Source organism: Micropterus salmoides, unplaced genomic scaffold (assembly GCF_014851395.1).
Source record: "Micropterus salmoides isolate LMB-PRFRI ecotype aquatic unplaced genomic scaffold, ASM1485139v1 Ms_hic_scaffold_8, whole genome shotgun sequence".
Classification (NCBI taxonomy): domain Eukaryota; kingdom Metazoa; phylum Chordata; class Actinopteri; order Centrarchiformes; family Centrarchidae; genus Micropterus; species Micropterus salmoides.
Window position 1 is genome coordinate 29,345,894 of NW_024044570.1, and position 19,892 is coordinate 29,365,785.

General features: G+C 37.9%; 1 protein-coding gene across 2 annotated transcripts in view; it reads left to right on the plus strand.

The window, feature by feature from the left end:
• Nucleotides 1-9,801: 9,801 nt before the first annotated feature.
• The window catches only part of il34 (interleukin 34), a 31,340-nt gene continuing 21,249 nt past the window's right edge, over nt 9,802-19,892 (plus strand). Inside the window, exons 1-3 of one of the 2 annotated variants that reach the window (XM_038705747.1) lie at nt 9,802-10,030; nt 10,187-10,230; nt 15,623-15,895. In XM_038705747.1, the coding sequence (XP_038561675.1) occupies nt 15,850-15,895 (46 nt within the window). In that variant the 5' untranslated portion in view covers nt 9,802-10,030; nt 10,187-10,230; nt 15,623-15,849. The remainder of the gene's footprint in view (nt 10,031-10,186; nt 10,231-15,622; nt 15,896-19,892) is intronic. The other variant, XM_038705745.1, reaches the window with a different exon arrangement.

Genomic DNA, 19,892 nt, shown 5'->3' on the forward strand with positions numbered 1-19,892 from the left:
AGAGGTGGGAGTTTGTCACACAGTTCCAAGTCACAAGCAAGTCTCAAGTTTTAACCTGCAAGTCCCAAGTTACTGTAATGAAAGTCAAGCGAGTCACAATACATGTCATGCGAAATTCATAGGAATTCAGTTTGTTTAAACAGTTCAAGAGTGGTTGTGAGTGTTTCTTTTCTAACTATGTTGAACTCTACACAAAGGTGTTTCTGTTGGGGTAGAAAAACTGAGTAATAGAAACACGTGTCAGTAATGGTAAGCTCTTTTTTACAATTCCTGTGAAATTTGCTCAAAGCTGCCTATTCAAGACATAACCGAAGTTAATTGGATGCAGTTCTTCAACCATTTGCAGTATTTTTATTTGCATGGTTTTGGGCTTCTCTGGAAGATAACACTCTGAAGTGTCTAACCCAAAAGTCAGAATCACTGTCAGTGATCACTGACACTGCTTTATGCTGAGAAAAGAAGTGGATGCAAATCGCGGCAGGTAGCCTACAAAATTTGATCTGCCGAAATTATGCATCCTCCTCTGTTGCGGCTAAAGCAGCATTATTATGGTAAGGAAGGGCTGTGAAAAATGTACATACGCGTTTTTTTTGTGATGTTCTTAGTGATTATTTGAACGTAAATACATACCACGGTAATATATTAATATTAATAATATAATCATTAATAGTAATTATTATTACAATTACAAAATGTACCTTTTCTTTGTTATTTTGTGAACATAATTTACGTGAACTTTGACCATTCACCAACGTAATTCCTCAGCAGTTAGTTCACCATTGTCAGGGCTTCTACTTCCTAGTGAGTTCTTCTAAAATCCCTCCAACAGCAAAAATTAAACAGACTTAAAACTTTGACTGAACTCACATCATATCCTTTCCGGTATCCTCTACTATCACTGGCACAAATATTATAACATTTTACAGTATCACTATCACACTCAGAAAATCCCTCCAACAGCAAAAAATTAACTGCCTTAGGATGTTGACTGAACTTTGACCTTTGACCAAAATAATTCCTTAATAGGTGAAATCACAGTTGTCATATCATCTACTTCCTAGTGTCCTCTAGTATCACAGGCACAAATACTATAACACTTCACAGTTCCAAATATGAGATAATGAACTCTAAAAATCTCTCCAACAGCAATATACTATACTACACTAACAGCAATATATTATTATGGTATATATGTAGAATGTTTTGAAAGAAATGTAATGCTGCTTTGACATTTTCTATTGACCCACTACGAAAATGTTATTAATCAAGTCGCAAAATTGAAACAGAACTTTTCAGCAAAATATATGGTAAAATTTGAAGCATGATAAAAAAAATTATGGTTAACTTTACAATCGAGCTGTTTTCAGGCAGTTCAGGAGCAGTGTTTTCCCTCCCTCCCTTTCACTCCCTTTGGAATGGACTCCAGGCTATTTCACTTTGAAACCTATTACGTGCACAAAAAAGATATATAACACAATAAAGGAAAGGGAAAGGCCAAAAAGCATAAAATGACCTCTTTAAAACTGGAGGAACATTCACCGCTCAGCCATAAGTAGTGCACTGACTCAGAGGAAATTCCTGCTATATTTAGACTCCTCATTGGATTTTCCTCTTAGCTTTAAAAGGTCTATGATGTATTGATTCAATAAATTTCTTTAATTTAGTTCATTGCAAACAGCCTGATTTAATTATGGTTTCCATCCATGTGAGGGGGAACAAAACTAAAGCATAAAAAGAGATGGTGAAAGTACATGCATAAATTCACTGTTATAATTAAGTTTGCATTGATAAAGCCATTATTTGACTAAAGCGTATGCTCGGTGTAAAAGGGCTTATTTTGTCATTTAACATTTCAGAAAAATAGCAGGTGCCTGTTTGAATATAATATAATATCAGTGATACAGTGATTTACTGAAAATTTCTTTTTGAAAAAACGGATTATTTCTTTTCTGCCTAAAAAAAAATAAGCTAATGAGATTTGTTTCAAAGATGTGAGAATATTTTACTTTTGTAAGATATAAAATCTTCTTATGAATTAATAAGCAATAAATTGCCCTTTTGTTAAATTCAATACACTCATTGCTGCTACAAGTCTTTACTCTAAATTTGATCAAGTTTTAAACAAATAATGTCTTCAAAGCAGTTGACGAAAGGTTTTAGAGGCATCAAGGTTTTTTGGACCACTTTGGATTTTGTTTATTTTGAACAGCCATCTATCCAGTATAGCTGCAATACAGATCTTAATTAACAAATTCAAATGAATCAAATCTACAACTTACAAACGTCTTTCACAGTCAATAATGCTAACATCTAAATGCGTTTTTATGTCCATTTTATAGCTTTATACTTAACATTGCTATTTTAGTGAAGACTGATTAATGAAACACAATTGTAAAATAACATAATGCACATTTTCTGTATGCAGATTGGTCCTATATTTTTCTATCAGTATGCAGCAGGATAAGCACTGTAACAACACTCTCTCATGTGCAGAATTGTCAAACATTTTACAAAATTGTCAGAATATTCAAATCCAAACAAAGTTTTGCATGGTCCGATCCGTTTCACCTTCAGGGGAGGTCATACTTAACAAAAATAATAAAATAAATAAAATTTCTTAAGAAAATGTTTTACTCCAGGTTTAATATTTTAAGATTATTCAAAGGTGTACTACAGATTTATAATAATCAGAAGCAGGTATTTCTTGTATGGCTGCAACAGATATAAAGAATTCATTCTTATTTAATATTTATTTATTAATTCACACTCCACTAACTCGAGTAGTTCCATTTCATTTTATGTTGTGTAGAGATAGATACAAATGACATGATAAGAGCACATGTTTATTTTCCTAAACCTTATGCTTTCTTTCTTCTACTTTCACATTCGAATTTCAACGTAAATTGGATGTGTTTGTAGGGCCCTAAAACCAGGATGAAAGGAGAGAAGAAATTATGTTTGAGGACCATAATATAGATTGGAAAAGTAGTCACCCTGATCATAAGACTAAGTTTACTCAATATGTAGAGTTGTACTTTCTTTCAAATAGTACAAGATAGCATAAGGTCCTCAAAAAACAAATATGTTATTGATTTGATATTCTGTTATACTCTGAATAAATGCTCAAATGCTAAATCTGCCCTGTTATCTTGGACAGATCATAATATTGTGTGCATTACTAAATACACCAAAGTCCTAAAAAGACCTCCTGGAGTGACTATAAGATGGCGTTTTAAAAAAATGTAACTTGAAATGAAGAAGACTATCAGAGAGATTTGGCTGCTGTTTCATGGAACCTTGGGTATCTTGAGGATGATTTAGATCTTGATGGTAATTGTTTTATGAAACTGTTTATAGATGTTGTTGAGTACTGTAGTATCGAATATTTGTGCATTTGACTCATAACAGTTCAAAATTGCACTGTAGCAGCAGGACAGAGTGACCTTCTACGGGGAGAGCAGTGATTGGTGGTTATGTAGGGACTGAATTTGACCTCTAACCCCTTGTTTTGTTACCTCAAGATAGTACTGTACCCTTCTGTGGGTTTGACCTTTTATTTTGCAGACTCAAACCCCTCTATGGTGTCTAACAGATACCTAAACATATCCTATATAAGCTATGTTTGATGTACAGAGAGACAGAGTGGTCATCGGGCTGGGTCACTCTCCAAGCTGCTGCAGAGCTTGTAATTGATGCTGAACTCCTTGATTTAATAAACTTTTATGATCAAGAACAGTGTCAAGCGGATTTCTTCTCAACACATCATCGCAGCATTATTGTTCGGACACCACAGAACAATTCTCCTACTTCAAGGAAAAGTACAATTAAAGCCAAACCATCCACCTGGATTGACCAACAGTATTAGAGAAGCCATAACTCAGAGGGATGAGGCAAAAGCCAGCATCTAGGCCAAGATTAGATTCACATATTATGCTATGTAGAAAATGCAGACACTTTGTCGTAAAATTGAATTAGCAGAAAAAGACCCTTTATTATAAAACAGCTGTTGAGGGATGCAAAATAGATATGGCAAATGGTGGATGGTCTGCCTGGTAGGTCAATACCTGTTACTGTGGAAGTTGATGGAAAGATCCAAAACCAGCAGACATTGCCGATTACTTTGCTTACTAAGAATCAAAGGTAAATGACCAGGCCTAATAACGTCTCAAATGAATTACTGGTAGGTGAAATAGACAAAGAGATGGTGAAAGGTGAAAATTTGCACCTTTGCATTTGTTTTGTCTTACTCGATATATTGTTAATCAATCTTATTGACAACAAATTGCTGAAATCGGTAGCCCCATACAATTCTATAACTGTAATCTTTCTCTGTAACAAAGAAAGTTTTCCACAGAATGGAAACATATTCCTGAGGATGCAAAATAGCTTTTAATGCTTTTTCTGATTTTGCTGATTCCAATTAGCTTACTCTCCTCCTTAAGCATTTACATCCCCATGAATATTTATCAAATGGTGTTAAATTAAGTCTTAAAATGCGTAAAGAGCAATAAGTAAGGATTACATCTAAATAAAACATATACATACTGCTCATCAATACTGACTGGGTTTTTAAACTTTTGAATTTGTCATTAGTGCAGTAGAAAGTTGTCTCACATGCTCTGTGGAATAGATTTTGTTGCCCCTCTAAAAGAGACAATAATAAAGCCACCAATCTGGACGAATCTCGTTTAATCTGGCAAGATAGTCTTGAAACATATAGGAAGGCCCTCCGTAATACCAGAGCAATGTATTACTTGTCATTAATAGAGGAGAATAAGAACAGCCCTAGGTTTCTTTTCAGGACTGTAGCCAGGCTGACAGAGTCACAGCTCTGTTGAGCCATGCATTCCTATAGTTCTAAGTAGAAACAACTTCATGAGCTTCTTCATTGATAAAATTTGAATTGTTAGAGACTAAATTCATCATCTCCTCCACTACCAATTTATCTTCAAACTGAGGAACCTTAGGTGTCCACAGCTGTTAGCCGGGTTTTAGCTCTCTTGTTAAGAGACAACATACTGTAATCTTTTATTGTCACTGTCACAGACATGCCTCACCTTCTAGTATAAAGTCCACACTAAGACAAAAACTATAAGACTAAGGTCTCACACCTTTGTTCTTAAGGACTACATTAAATTAAAAACATACACCTGAATATCTTATTTGTTGCAGTCTCTAGGCAGGACATTTGATCAAACTAAACACAAGGGCATTTGTGTGTGTCAAGCGTCTTATTGAGTGCTTACCTATTAGGATTTGTTCTGTATTTTGTTATTTGTTATCTCTTTTGGGTGGATGTGGTGTGCTTGGTGTGTTTTGGTTTGATTGTCTGTCTGCTTGTTCTCTCTCACTCTCTCTCTCTCTCTGTCTGTGGTTGTGGGCGGTTCCCCTGAGCTCTTCTGGCTCCAGGAGCAATCTATACAAATGTGAGTCCTCTGTTATCAGCACACCAGGGCCCTGTTTCAGAAAGTAGGCTTAACAGACTAAGGGCTTATCCCTGAGCTCTGTGTTGATTGAGCCTGAAGTGGGAAACTCTGAGTTTTCATCATCAATGGAGCTCTGATACTACGATTCACCATGGCAACGGGTAAATAAAGAGCAGAGCCTCCATTTCAATCAGGTGGAGCTAGAAATATGTATGCGTGCCAACACGGACTATGATAGGCTATTTATATTAAAACGCAGGAGAGGAGGCAGGAGTCAGAAGTTAACATTTTTATATTTTATACAGCGTTGCTCATTCGTCATTTACAAGACTTGTACATTGATCAGCTTTATACAGATTAGTTTAAACAGTCACTGCAGTAATGTAGCCCACACTAAGAGTTTTCAGTGCAACTGTCCACAGACTCAGTGTTAGTTATAGTGTTATAGCCTACCTAAATAAGGACAGATTTTATTCTGTGCTGAGGATAAATCCACGATGTCCAGAGATAACTGTCTCTGTCCTTACATTGATGACAGATTGATCATAAAGCGGTCATGTTCAAGATCATGTTTGGGTATAAAACCAACAGCCTATCTAGCCAAGATTTAAATTTTTTGGAAGACATAAATTCGTTCCAATGTGTGCTTTGATATTGACAATATGAAATTAAACGGTGTGTCTGACAGCCGCTTCAGGCTTTGCAGGAGGGGAGGAGTTTGAGAAAAACTGACTGTTGTCCAACTTAGCCTGTAGGAGGGTAGGTTCACAGCATCAGTTGCCACAGCAGCACAGCATCAGTAATGGGATTTTACAATCGAAAATATACACTTTGGATAGATTCCAGTTTTTTAAAATTCATATTTTTAAATTTCAAAAGTTTTATGCCAATATAAATAAGTATTTCCCCACTAAAACTGTATTCATTGCAGGGTGGTGAGTGACTTGAAGCAGCATTTTGACCATTAACCTACAGAGAATAAGGTGTTACTGAACAAAAAAACTGATTTAATAAAATGTAAAAATCCAAATTACAATTATAAATGTGTAGTTCATAATGTATGGTGTCTGGTCAACATTTTTCTGGGGTTGGGGTGAAAGGTTGGACTCATGACTTCAGTATTTCTTGGCTACGGCCTTGACTGGACTGCTGCTTACTGTTACTGACTGAAGTGACCACTGCAGACACAAGTCAACGTTTTCCCTGTTGCTCCTCCTGTGTGGTTGAGTGAGTCACCCAAACCACTGGGCTAGCATGCCACCTAAACTACAGCAAATCTCAACAGTGATGACCCACAAAAGCATACCTTAATATTTGAGAAAGTCTGCATGTTTAAATCTTGTAGATTGAAATGTTACCTTAAAATACAGAGAATTAACATTATTTGCAGCCTAAAAGTGTACAGATTTTTCCCTTTTTACCTTGCAACGATGTATATTGATTTTGCTTTTCACCTGAATATTTTTACCTGGATGTGTACACACTTGATCCCTCTTCTGGTATTTATTATTTCATCATCAAATTCAAAGAATCTGCAATAAAGTAGTAGTATGACCATGTTATTAAGGTTTATAGGAACATATTTGACAAATTTTAGTCCACTCAAATAACATGAAAAAAGTTTATAGTTACTTAATATCAAATTATTTACTGGAGCACAGAACCAAATAACCAAAATAATGCCAAAGTCCAGAAACACCTGGATCTAACTGTAGATGTATACTCTCACTCCTGTAATCTCAACCTCATGAACACTTTTGGGAAACATTGGCTTTCCATGTATATTATAATTATGCTTGTAATGTATTAACCTTAATATTGTTTCATATTTCTTCTCACTGTTCTTTCCAGTGGCACCAGGCTTGAGTCTCCTCAAGACCTGGTCTCATCTGGGGCCTATGACATGGTCTTCTGACATGCCCTCACCAAAAACAACCTCACTTACCCACTTCCTGTATAATAAAGGGTTTTGTTGAATGCAGTTGGTTGCCTTATATATTTTGCACTATTGACCAAACTTCCTTCTCAACTTAAACTGAGCATTTTCAGTTATTTATCGATATTCACTTGTTGGGGATGTTTATGTGAATGTGTCTTAACACAACAGTACATTACAACATATTTAATTATGATCATTGAAGCATGCACACATACTGTAAATGTACTCTACTTTATGGGAGCAATCCCCCTTCCCTTCAAAATTAAACTTAACAAAAAAAACTGATTCAGTTCAAAGGGCTTCACTGGTATGAAAGTTTTTAAAGCATCATGATACAATTAGTCATTTTTTGGTCTCTCTCTGGCTCTCTCTCGAATATCAGTTAACATTAACACAAAATTTGATTGATATACAGTATACTAATTATATACAGTATATTCTGGACACAGTACATTCTATGCATGTATTTGTGTGTGTTCTGAGGTATAGTTTAGCCTATGTTTAGGGAGGGGGTAATGTTACCATTACCATAACTAGCCATTTTAAAATAAATTACCATTTAACAGTAATGTTAAGGATTATATTTAGGAACAGAGTAATTCACTCAGCTGCCTAAAGATCTTTCCAGTTACATTTCAACAGATAACACTGTTAATGCTGTCTCTCCATCCCTCCACAGAAAAAATTCACTTCTGTAAGTACAGTTAACATAGTAATCAATGCACATTATACAAAAATTGCTGCAAATATAGTCTGCTGTTAATGTGTTGTAACGTTACACCTCTTCCCTCCAAAAAACTGCTGTGCTGATAAGGGAATGTGGCCCAGGCTAGAAATTGACGTATTGATGTTAAACTCACAGGTGCTAGTATAAACAATGATCCCTTCATTATTGGGCAACATAGCATGATTGGTGAAGTAAACACTTTTCCTGTAAGGCCATTCTGGTTTTGCTTCCTGAATGTAGATACTCACTTGTGCAAAAGTTAGTAAAAGTGTAATTTTCTGCAGCTGTATTCAGAGCTAATTGTTCTCTACTCCTTCCCAGATGAGCTCAGTCAACCATGACTTCAAAATACAACAACTCTCAGTTTTTTTCATTTCATTTTATAGGTTTGAATAGTGGGCTACCACTTTTTAATAGGACAACCTTTATAGTCAATTCAATCCAATTTTATTTAAATAGCCCAATATTACAAATCACTAATTTGCTTTAAGGGTTTTACAATCTGTCCAGCACATGACACCTGCTATCCTTAGACCCTCCTTATAAAGACTTTGTAATGGCTTCATTAATGGTTCTTAAACCATTTAATTAATGCTGAGTAGCTCAGTCCTAAGCCATTAATAAGATAACATTTAAGGTTGCCAGGTTGTGAAATATCTGTTTGACTGGTCCACCTGATGAACTTAACAACTGAAAAAAGTTTTGACAACCTGGCATGCAAAGGTTTTGCTTATTATTTATGAATGGTGTATTACATAATAATTAATAAAGCCATGTCACTTTTTAAATCTGGTGAAACACAAAAGAAATTAAAGGCCACCTCATTTGACTAAATGGAAATATTCAATAAAAAACTCCATGCCCCTGCTCTGCTGTGGGCTTTCCATTCTGAGCTCAGCAGTCTGGAGCGACACATGCGGTTGTGGTGGAGGTTGCTGTGATCTGGCTCTGGTCTATGTAATAATGCGGTAATATCCCTCCATCATGCATGCTCTGAGTCATCCAGATACCCTCCACAGTCCATCGCAGGCCGTGCTGATGATTAACAGGGCCGGACACATTTTGTGCCCTAAGCAAGCTTCACCCATGGCCCCCCACGCCCCAAATTCACATTTATTTATTCCTGAGCAGTTCTACAGGAAAAGTAGGCTACTGCACACTTATTTTTAACAAGCAAGAACAAGAGCTAAATAACAAATCAAAACAAATTTAGGCATGTTTTTTATGTCAAAATAAAAAAATCTTCTGGGCACAGTTTTGACAGATGAATATGAGCACTGAACTTATCTAATTTTCACATCACATTATTTACATTCCTTGATGGTAGGCTAGTTTGTATTGGTTTTTCCGGAGGGAGGTCAGTAGGCTGCCCTGCTAATGAGTGCCCACGGCCAGCGGCAGGAGCCCAGGTAGCTATAATCTGCTACCTGTTGCGAGGATCTCCATCAAGTCAGAGGGATACAGCACAGACAGCTCCGGTTAAAACTCAACATTCAAAGTAAAATTTTAAGTGAAAGACAGCTCTGTGTTCTTATGGTGATGCAACATGCAAAGAACTGAGAAGGCAGATGTGGGAGGGACTTTTTTACTCAAGTAAAGTCAATGGTTAAAAAGGAAAAGTGTATGTGTGTGTGTGTGTGTCAGAGAGAGGGAGGGAGAGAGGGAGGGGGCGCTTTTATTTTGAAATCATGCTGTATTTGTGTGCTTGTCTGCGTCTTGAATTTCACTGGAAGGAGCTGCAGGTCACACTGTTGCGCACTTAGCAGCACGCACAGACAGAGCACACCACAGCTCCGCTGCTGGACGATACCACTATTGGACTTCCATTACTGACACGTAGGCTATAGGCGATTGTATGATTGGCTGCCCATCTACTAATTTAAGAAGGGCTCATTACAACGTGCCACTCCTGAGCGGACACAGCCTTAACGCATCAAGGTGCGTGTGTACCTGTGTGTGAGTGTGTGTGTTTGTGTGTTGGTGTGACTGAGTGCGCTCTTGTATGTAGATTTTAAGTTGTCAAACTCTCCTCTAGATTTACAGGTGTGCTCCGGTGTGTATGTGTGTGTTTGTCTCTGCATGTGCCTGTACCAGGAGCCTTCAGTTGTCCCGGCAAAGCCTACTTTCACTTTCGTCAGGTGCGTAAGTTATTTGCTTAAGCAGCGCTTTTCTTCTGGCAGAGGAACAATATGGTCCTGCTCATGAAGTTTGCGAGGCAAATAAATTCTGTGGCTCAGCCTGCATGGAATAAGGCAGTCAGTAACATCCCAACATCTGCAGCAGCTGTCATAGCTCATGAACAATCAAGACCTTATTGATCCCAGAGGGGGAACTTCCTCAGCAACCGTTCAGATAGACATCTGACTATTTCAACATTACAAATCAGTGCATGAGTTATAGAGTTCAGGTTAAACAGTTAAGAAGTAGTCAGGCTACTTCTTCAACTTACTGAGACAAGCAGGGCGGCACTGGCGGTGTAGGAACCCTAGGCGAGATTTTAAATCAGGGGTTGGGGATTTTAAATCAGGGGGTTGTGTGGCAACCCAGAGACTGTTTTTGCATTATAGGGTAATTTTCTATATATAATACTAGAGCACTGGTTTAGTGTTTCAATGGTGGAGGGGAGTCAAATGAAGAGGAGGGTGTGGGGGTCCCCAGGACTTAATTTCCTGCATTCTGGTGAAAATTTCTGCACCAGTGTCTGCCTTTTCTGCCTCAATTTATGGTGGAATTTTTTACATTAATTTATGTAAAGGGAAACACAAAAATTCACAAAATTCAGGCAGCAGGTGACAAACCAAAATATAAAAAATGTATAGAATATAATGCTGTAAGGCTCTCAGGCATTCTGTAGCTGTTGCTTTTAAACCATGACTATGTTCCTGCTATAGATCAACTTGATTTAATAAAATTACTATCACTACGCCCGTGTTGCAGCAGCTGAGAAGAGTTGATTCGCGGCAAGTTGAAAGCCTTCTCTTGAAGTGCCCCCTCACATTTTGTACCCTAGGCAACCGCCTGTGTCGCCTATGCCATGGGCAGGCCCTGGAGACAAGACTGTTAAGTGCAACATGTGAGGGATGAAAAATATTGTGATGTGTAAATCTACTGAAAGCAATATAAAAACTTGAGAGAGCAACACGGTCAGTGTAACTGAGGTTATATTTTCCTCCCAGAAGAGTAGATTATTATTTCTGGCAGGCGTGGTGAGAGAAGTTCATGCAGCCACAGGCGGTACACGCTCATGGTTGCTCATTTGACCCGAGCTTCAGTTTTTAAATGCAGTTGAATGAACATTTATTTTGGCCAGACTATATAAATGCAGCAGCTATTTTTGCTTTATCATTGCACTATGGACTGTGAACATTGCTCATTCAACCTGCATGACCTCTGTTGCAGGTTTTGCAGGGCAACAGCCTCGGTTAGTGCAAAATTAGACAGCCTGCCTATAAAGGCATATAGGTATAAAGGTCTTCTGCTACTCACAGCTAATGAAGCTCTTTTGGCCTTAGGCCATTGAAATATATACAGTGGTGAAGGACGTATTCATTTCAGAAGGCTATTTAAGTAAAAGTACTCATAGCACACACACTGTATCTCCACTACAAGTAAAAGTATATTATCAGCAAAAGGTTCTTAAAGTATCAAAGTAAAAGTACTCATTCTGCAAAAAAAAGTTCATGTCAGTGTTTTACTATTGTATCTGATATTTCCTGATTAATATTACTGCTGCATTAATGTATGTTGCATTTTATGGCTGTAGATGTTTAAGGTTGAGATAATTTAACTACTTTATATACTGTTGGGTAGTTGAATCTACCGCAATGCGTCATATTCTGTAAGATAATCAAATGTTTGTAGCGTTGTGTCCTGTGAGAACCTCGTATCCCTAAACAGCCCTGTTTTCATCTTTGTGACAATGCATTTTCCAGCTGATGCTAGGAGGTTGTTTATTTAGCTTAAGGAGTAGGACAATTGTTTCAACTGAGAAAGGAACACGTCATCCTTCAGTATTCTAAAAAGATTCACCAATTGGGTGATACATGGTTTTAACTGGACAGTAAGGGTATGAAGTAGACAAATGTAGTAAAAAGTAAATATCTGCATCTGAGATGTAGTGGAGTAGGTATAAAATAACATAAAATGGTAATACTCAGTGAAGTAGAAGAACCTTGCCAAAAGAGTAGAAAGGGAACAGAGGAGGGTTAGTGAAAAGAAGAGGAAAGCTGTGGTGAGTCAGCCCCAAGCAATGTGTGTGTATGTGTGTGTGCTGCTTTCCTTCTATCATTGTGAGGACCGGTCTGAGGTTTGGACCTCCACTGGTGACTCACTTTTTGTGAGGACATTTTGACCCAGTCTCACATCATCCCAGGCTGTTTGAGGGGCAGGACTGTTTGGTTTTAGGGTTAGAAGTAGGATGAGGTTTAGACATGCAATGCTGATGGAGAAGGTCTAGATTAGAGTGAATGTATGTTTAAGGAATGTGGACCGTTGGGGGCTCTCACGAGCACAGCAATACTAAATAAACAAACAAACAAGTAGATAAAAAGGATGATGGAAGGCCTATATAATCTGGTATATATAGTATATTCCAATATATTCATTCTGTAGGCCTATGGTCATGTAGTATGTCTTTTGAAATGGAAGAAACCGCAGACCCTGTAATTTTCTGAGTGAATACTGAGGGCAGGTCAGAGATGCAGCTTTTATGCCTCATTGCCTGTGAGAGCGTAAAGGTTTCAGCACAAGAGCTAACATGTTGTAGGGTTCCCGTGTCCTATTTACACAGTTTTGTAGTATGGGCAGCAGCTTGTAAACATCTCTTGCTGAATGATATACGCTCAGCAATTTAAAGGCTAGAAGGATATGACTAACCAATGTGCTACCAACTACAGCATAAAAACCCAGGCTGCAGATGTGTGACATAAGCAGTGCAAAGAGATATACACTCAGCTCTAGTGACACCTAGAGTGGGGGACAATATTGCCATTAAAGTGGATAATGTGCATTGTTTGTCCATACAACATAATATCGGAAAGGTATCGTTCATACAGTATTTACTCAGAGATACTTCATGTATCCATACTAATGTCTCAAAGTCAAGTCATTCAAAAGAAAGTAATTTTTAGGCTAGTTACTGAGTATGTTAGGAAAAAGTCCAGATTGTGACTTGCCCATGAGTCATGGGAGTCTTTCATTGAAAACTTCCTCTACTGCGTCATGAGGTGATCACACTAGTGACCATGTTACAGTTTTTCATTTCTGTTGCCTGTCTACATGCAGCATGCTGCAATTACAACTTACGTACGTTTTGTCTATTTTTGCTGACAGTGAAACCAACAGTTTCAGGGATCAGTTATTTGTTGATCTCAGTAGCAACAAGTTGTCTGCCTGCCGCAATGACTGCACCACTGGTGGCACATTCAACCAGCCAGGAAGTCATTGACTTAGTCAGCTGGCTACTCACTGAGGTGTGACGTGCAGCTGTGGGGTGCTGGAATAAATTTGGAAAAAGCCAGATGTAGAGGGAGAGAGAGATGAGGATGCAGATAATGAATTGAAGAAGGAAAAACAGAAATAAAAGAGTAAGGGAGGGAAGGAGAGAAGGAAGTAATAACTCATAATTAAGATAGTTTATTGTCTAGATAAATAGAGCATATACTGTAAATATTAAGTAAATACTGAGAAATGTTCAAATTCAGTCAGCTATGAGAATATTATTGACATGTTATCAGTTTGTTGTACACATAACAAACATACATTTTCTGTCCTAAAATAGACGCTTCTTTTGTTTTGAGCGTGACAAATCAGTGACATTCAGCAGTGATTATACAGCTTAGCGTGTGTGTTTCCACCAAAACATCAGAAGCATTCCTGAGCTTTGCTGGAGTTTACTTGAAATTGGAACATTTTATTGATGAGACACAGAAAGCAGGCGATGGGTGTGCTGATCTGAGAGTCTCTGACTCAAATAGGGAATGCCTCTGCTTTTCCCTGAGATGTTTCTAATATTGTGCCTCGCGGGGTTAGAAAAGTATTAGAAACACCTTCAAATATAATGCACTCCAGTATACACCGCACGCCACAGCCTCTAAAAGGATCACAGAGTTGACTCAGCACCTCTCTGATAGCGTAAAATATTTAAACTTGCATTTTATCGCGATCGTCTATCTTGTTGCTTGTTGTGAAGTTGCACTGAGCTCAAGAGTTGCATCTAAAATGACCTCATAGTTCGTTAGAAGGTGCAAGATTTTCTATGCGCCGAATGTGAGAAGACAAACAAATTGTATATATTAGGGGCATGTCTACCACCAAGATTGTTCTCAAAGATAGGTCCGTGTTGAACATGTGCCACTGCAGCTTTTGATGCCACAGGTTCAGTGATCCTTCTGACTCAAGTATGAAGTACATTTTTGTTTTATATCACATTCCCATTAGTTATGGCAGGGTGTATAATTGTAAATCTATTTTTCTTTAAATCCTAAAATCAACTGTATTTCTCTCTGGATGAAATTTATGTTTTAGCTGTTCAGCAGTCATCCCTATCTCAGACATTATCAAAAGACACAGTTAAAGACAGGTTGTTGACAGACCCACTAAAGTGGGAGATTGCCTCACTAGGAAGTAACGATCTCACACAAGTTTAAAAATCTACTTCATCAAAATGCAGTTTTTTAACAATGCAAAACAAAATCTGTCACAATTAACAGAGTACATATCAGTACTGACAAACATTAGAACTGGTGTACAACTACCTGAAGAAGTTACACACTGAAGTGGTTCAGTGTATAAATGCAGAGACCTGCAGTAAAGCAGAAGTCCTTTCCCCCAGCTCATGCAGGACAACGAGTGCAGCCTCAGCACTGTTTGTCAGATCTTTATCCGTACACAGCAACTGTCATACTACAGCAGGAACTGTGTGTTTTACATGTATTAGACAATGTTAAACCTGATAACCTGTGCTTTCATTATGAGACTGATGCACTGTAACAATTTAATAAACCGTTTTTAGCAATACAATTAAGATGTGAGAAGTGACGTGTAGTTATGTGTAACCCCAACCCATATTAAAATGACTTCAGTCAGTTCTATGCAGTGAAGGTATACAGAGTTCAGCTATTGGAAATTCTATCAAATTTCCTATAGCATCAGATTGATGCATCACGTTTTGTCATGTACAATATTAGCTGTTGTGTAGAGATACAGGCCTTACATACAGAGCCGAGCTGCTATGAGCACCTCTTTATGTCCATAGGTCAGCTCATCTATTACAGGATTTAAAAAAATCTTAATTGTCATATTTTCTTTGATAATATTTATTCTGTGGTGTAATAAAGTACAAATAAATATCTTTTTTTTTTTTACGAGGAAATACGAGAAAATATGTGGATGTTTTTTGAAGCATTTTCAGGCTCGGACCTGGTCTCTGTTTGTCAGTGGGGTTGACTTCCAGTTTTTCTCCCCACATCTGTTTTTTGTATGCCTATTTTCCTTTTTGGCTCGCTGACTGGTTTTGCGTCTTGTTTTCAGACTTGTCAACAGCAGGAAGCAACAGAAGTACACGAGCCATTAAAACCAGGATCTGCTACTGCCAGCATGTGTCAGAGATGTTCAACAATGCAGTGAAGAAGCCCGACAATCCATGTGCTGAACACTGAAGAGTTGCAGACACCAGCGTTGGAGGAGTGTGAGTCTGTGTATGTGTGCTTATACACTTTGCTGAGTTTTAAGCACTGTGGAGCTGAGGACCCAAGAGTATGGTTCAACTGTCCACATCAGTCGGCCTGCTGGGAGGCCTTTTGGGTAAGAAACATCTGTGTTTATATGTGTGTGCAGTGGCCATTGTCGTTCTAATTGGTGCTGAGCAAGTTTTTGTTTGCGTAAAAGATGGAATTGTATATGCGTGTGTGTGTACATAATTTGCACAAGGGGAGAGTGTATCTGTAAGGCAAGTACAAAGCAGGATTTGCTTCAAAACTGAAAGTTATTCAGATTCATAGATGACACTTAGCGCTACTACAATACCAGTAGTAGTGACACCCTAATGCAGCTTCATTGCAGTTCAAGAGTAACATACTTTATATTGGAATACTGTCAATAGCACTAGTTCTCTCCTGATGAGGTCATGTTTTGTGGTCTCACATTGCAATAAAAACAACTACTTAAATAGTTTGTTTATTGGATTAGAAAGTTTTTTATTGAGACGCTGAAACTAAAAGTAAAATTATGGTTTGTGTAATCTCAGTCCAAAGCGTTGGATGGAGAGTACACAAACCAGAATTTGACTTTTCGTTTTTCAAATACACATTGCATTATTTTTTAAGAAAACGAAAATCTACATGCTTTTTCTAGTTTCATCTTCAAATCAGCAATTGGGATAGAAGTTAAACCAAAACAAGAAAACAACTTGTTTTTCACTTACATAGTTATATCTACAGTATATTAGCTGCCCCTACTGCGTCTCTACAAAAACACTGTAATTGGGTATATTTGCTGTAGGATAGACAGTTAGACAGATAGATGTCCGGATTTAAGGGCGTGCCCTGACAATCAAAGTATTTTTTTAATGGAACAATGTTTAATATTAAGTAGCTTTATATGTTAAAAGACTACCAAGAAATTATGTGCATATTTACTGTATATTTTAATGACAACGCTTGAAATCTGGTTCAGTGAATATGAATGAATTGTGACCCGATAATACAGCCTATTAAAAAAATGGCAAAGTATGCTAAAGTAGTGTAGTCTCACCCCACTATTAAACCTTACAATTCACACACATCCAAGGAAGGTTCGAATCCAAGGCTACTGGACTTTGTTCAAGACGTTTCGTCCCTCACCCGAGAGACTTCTTCAGTTCTGACTGGTAGAAAAGTTTAACCTCTGTGGGGTCGTTGTCAAAATGATCAATACCACTGGTTTGTTAGTGCTCCTGTATGATGTAACGACAGTCGTTATGGTCATTGGAGCCACATGAGGCCAAAAGTGAACATTTGTTTCCTGGGAAGTGATGAAAGACAGCATTGTAAATGGGAGATAATTGGTGGCATAGACCAACTCCCCCGTTAAGCGACGGCTTCTCAACCTGGATGTAAATGTCTTCCTTGGCAACTCCTTCAAACCATCCATCCTCTCTGTCTATGACCTAGATGACTGAGAACCTTTACAGACAATTCAGTTAGTGATTGAATCCATGCCAATGCTCCAGGATCCCTGCTCCCATTAAACATGTAAGGCTTGACTAGACTTTAATTATCCCCATAGTCTCACGTGACTCATCAATGCAGGTGTGTTCACATACCATGACCTGACGAAAGCCATGTACAGTCAGATAGCTGGGATTTAATCATTGTGAAACCCTGTCATGGGTAGAAAAACATCCACATTCAATCCTTTTTTGTTTTTTCTGAAGTTCAGTGGGGTCTTAACCTATTTGTCACAGTGCCTGGTGGATGTTTGCCTGACCACGATTGATGCAAGACCCAAACACACCCACGACATTCCTCCTTCCTCTTTGTGAGAAAAATTAGGTTTGAACCGTGAAGAAATTAATCACACCATTTCATTTAAATTAAACTCTACATCACCCTAGTTTTGACAGTGTATATTTTTGCAGGCTAACAGGTAATTAACAGCCTTAAGTAGTCTGTCACTCAGTTATTGGAGAATAAACACTGCTGAAACACATGACGATATGGGCATATCAGTATTGTTTTAAGATGTATGTGAAAAAATGTGAACCTATTCTTTCTAATAATGCCAGTAAGGCAGTGTTTCTATTTTATTCACATTTCCTATGAGGTATAATGTCTTTTCATTCAGCAGAGTGAATCCCTGCTGCCACATGCAAGCAGCAGCGATGTGTGTCTGTTCCATTTGCAGTTCCTAGTTTGAGGGTGTCAGGCAGTGTCAAAGCACAATGCACTGTGCATGCTGTATCTGCTCTAGTAACTTGATTGTGTCTAGCATCAATAGCAAGCTGTAGGACTCAGGAGTCCTACACCTCTATAGTAGTTTTAGTTTAAAATGATTTTTTGTTTCCACAGTTTCCCCTTAATAGTTTCTTACCACATTTTTTGTGCAAGGTCTGTTGCAATCTGGACAGTGGCTGAAACAGACCATTTAACAGCAGTTTATTTCATTGTTGCATGTAAACGGATAATGTCTGTAAAGAGTCTCAGTCACCCAGGTCATAGTTATCTAAGGAGGGTTGAATCAAAGGGCAACTCATAGACAATGTTTACAACAGCTACAGAAGGAAAAAAACATCACCCAAGAATAATATCACTTTTATAATTTAATAATTCACTTTGTATCCTGGAAAAGCTATCCCATGAATATATGGATTACCCAAGATTCAAAAAGAAGGCGATCTCATCCAAAACGACTTACAATTTGAGGAACAACATACACACATCAACTCAGTTACCTACAGCATTGCAAAACATAAAGTATATCACTGTCTTAGCCCCTTAAATGGTAACACCTCACTGTATCTAAAACTCCATGGATTCTGTGTAAAAGGTTTGGGGACTGAAACTGGACCTAGATGAAACCATAATGTCCTAAGATGTGACCTCCTTATTCACATGTATCTTCACCATAGAGGCAGTGGAAACTGTAAAGACACGACTGCTACAAGACAACAACCTGAACAACAGAATTAACCTCAGCCCAGATTTGGAAACTCTCTGAGCCCACCTATTTTCAGTACAACAGTGGATTTTACAGACTTCTGCACAGACCTGTATTTTGTGGAAACTAAACAACCAGTACACAAACACATGGTCAAGCAGTTTACCTGCACTTTAAGAATAAGGGACACAACTTTGAGGACAACAATGTTCATATATTGGATATGGAGAACAGATGGTTTCATCCTTTCATCCCTGCCCAGTAGATGTTAAAAACTCACATTTGGCCTCAAGTGACAATGCCAACGCATTGACGCTAACGACCAAAGCAATTGTCAGTGCAACAGCCGGGAACACTAACAAACCAAGTGGTGTTCATCACCTTGATAACGACCCCACGGAGGTTAAATGCCTGGGACTCCCTGAAGAACTGAAGAAGCCTCTTGGATGAGAGGCGAATCTTCAACTAAGTCCAGTTGCCCTTTGATTCAATCAATCCTTGGATAAACGTATATATTGATTTAATATTAATTAGTGTTTGGTTGTAAATTGGTCCCATTATGTGGCATCTGGTGGCACCCCTTGAGGTTGTGAAATATTATTTTCCTGTTTTCAGTCATTAGCAGAAAAACGTTGACATGCTTAATTTTGATTTTGATTTTGTCAGTCTTTTTTTGAGCAGCTTACCCTTATTGTTCACATTTATTTTTTGACAGTTTTTTTCTAAAACAATGGAAGTTCAACAGGGTCTTAACCCATTTGTCAAAGTGCTGATTGATGCTAGCCCCAAACACACCCACGACATTCCTCTAAAAATGAGACTTGAACTATGAAGAAACGAATCATGCAATTTCAGTTAAATTTGATTCTTTATTACCCCAGTTTTGATAGTGAATATGTTTGCAGGCTAGCACGTCAATAACAATCTTCGGTAGTAGGGATTGACTGATGTTTTTTTCCGGGCAGATACCGGTACCGATTATTAGTAACCAGTTAGACCGATGACCGATATGTGGGACCGATGTACATTTGCTGTAAAAGTTTTAATCCAGGTGTCAAAATTTTTAATAACACAAACTCCAACACAAAACTTTGTTGAAATAACAAGATTAAAGTTAATTGTTATGTTTAATATTTATAAATAGTAAATAAAATTAAGTAGAGAT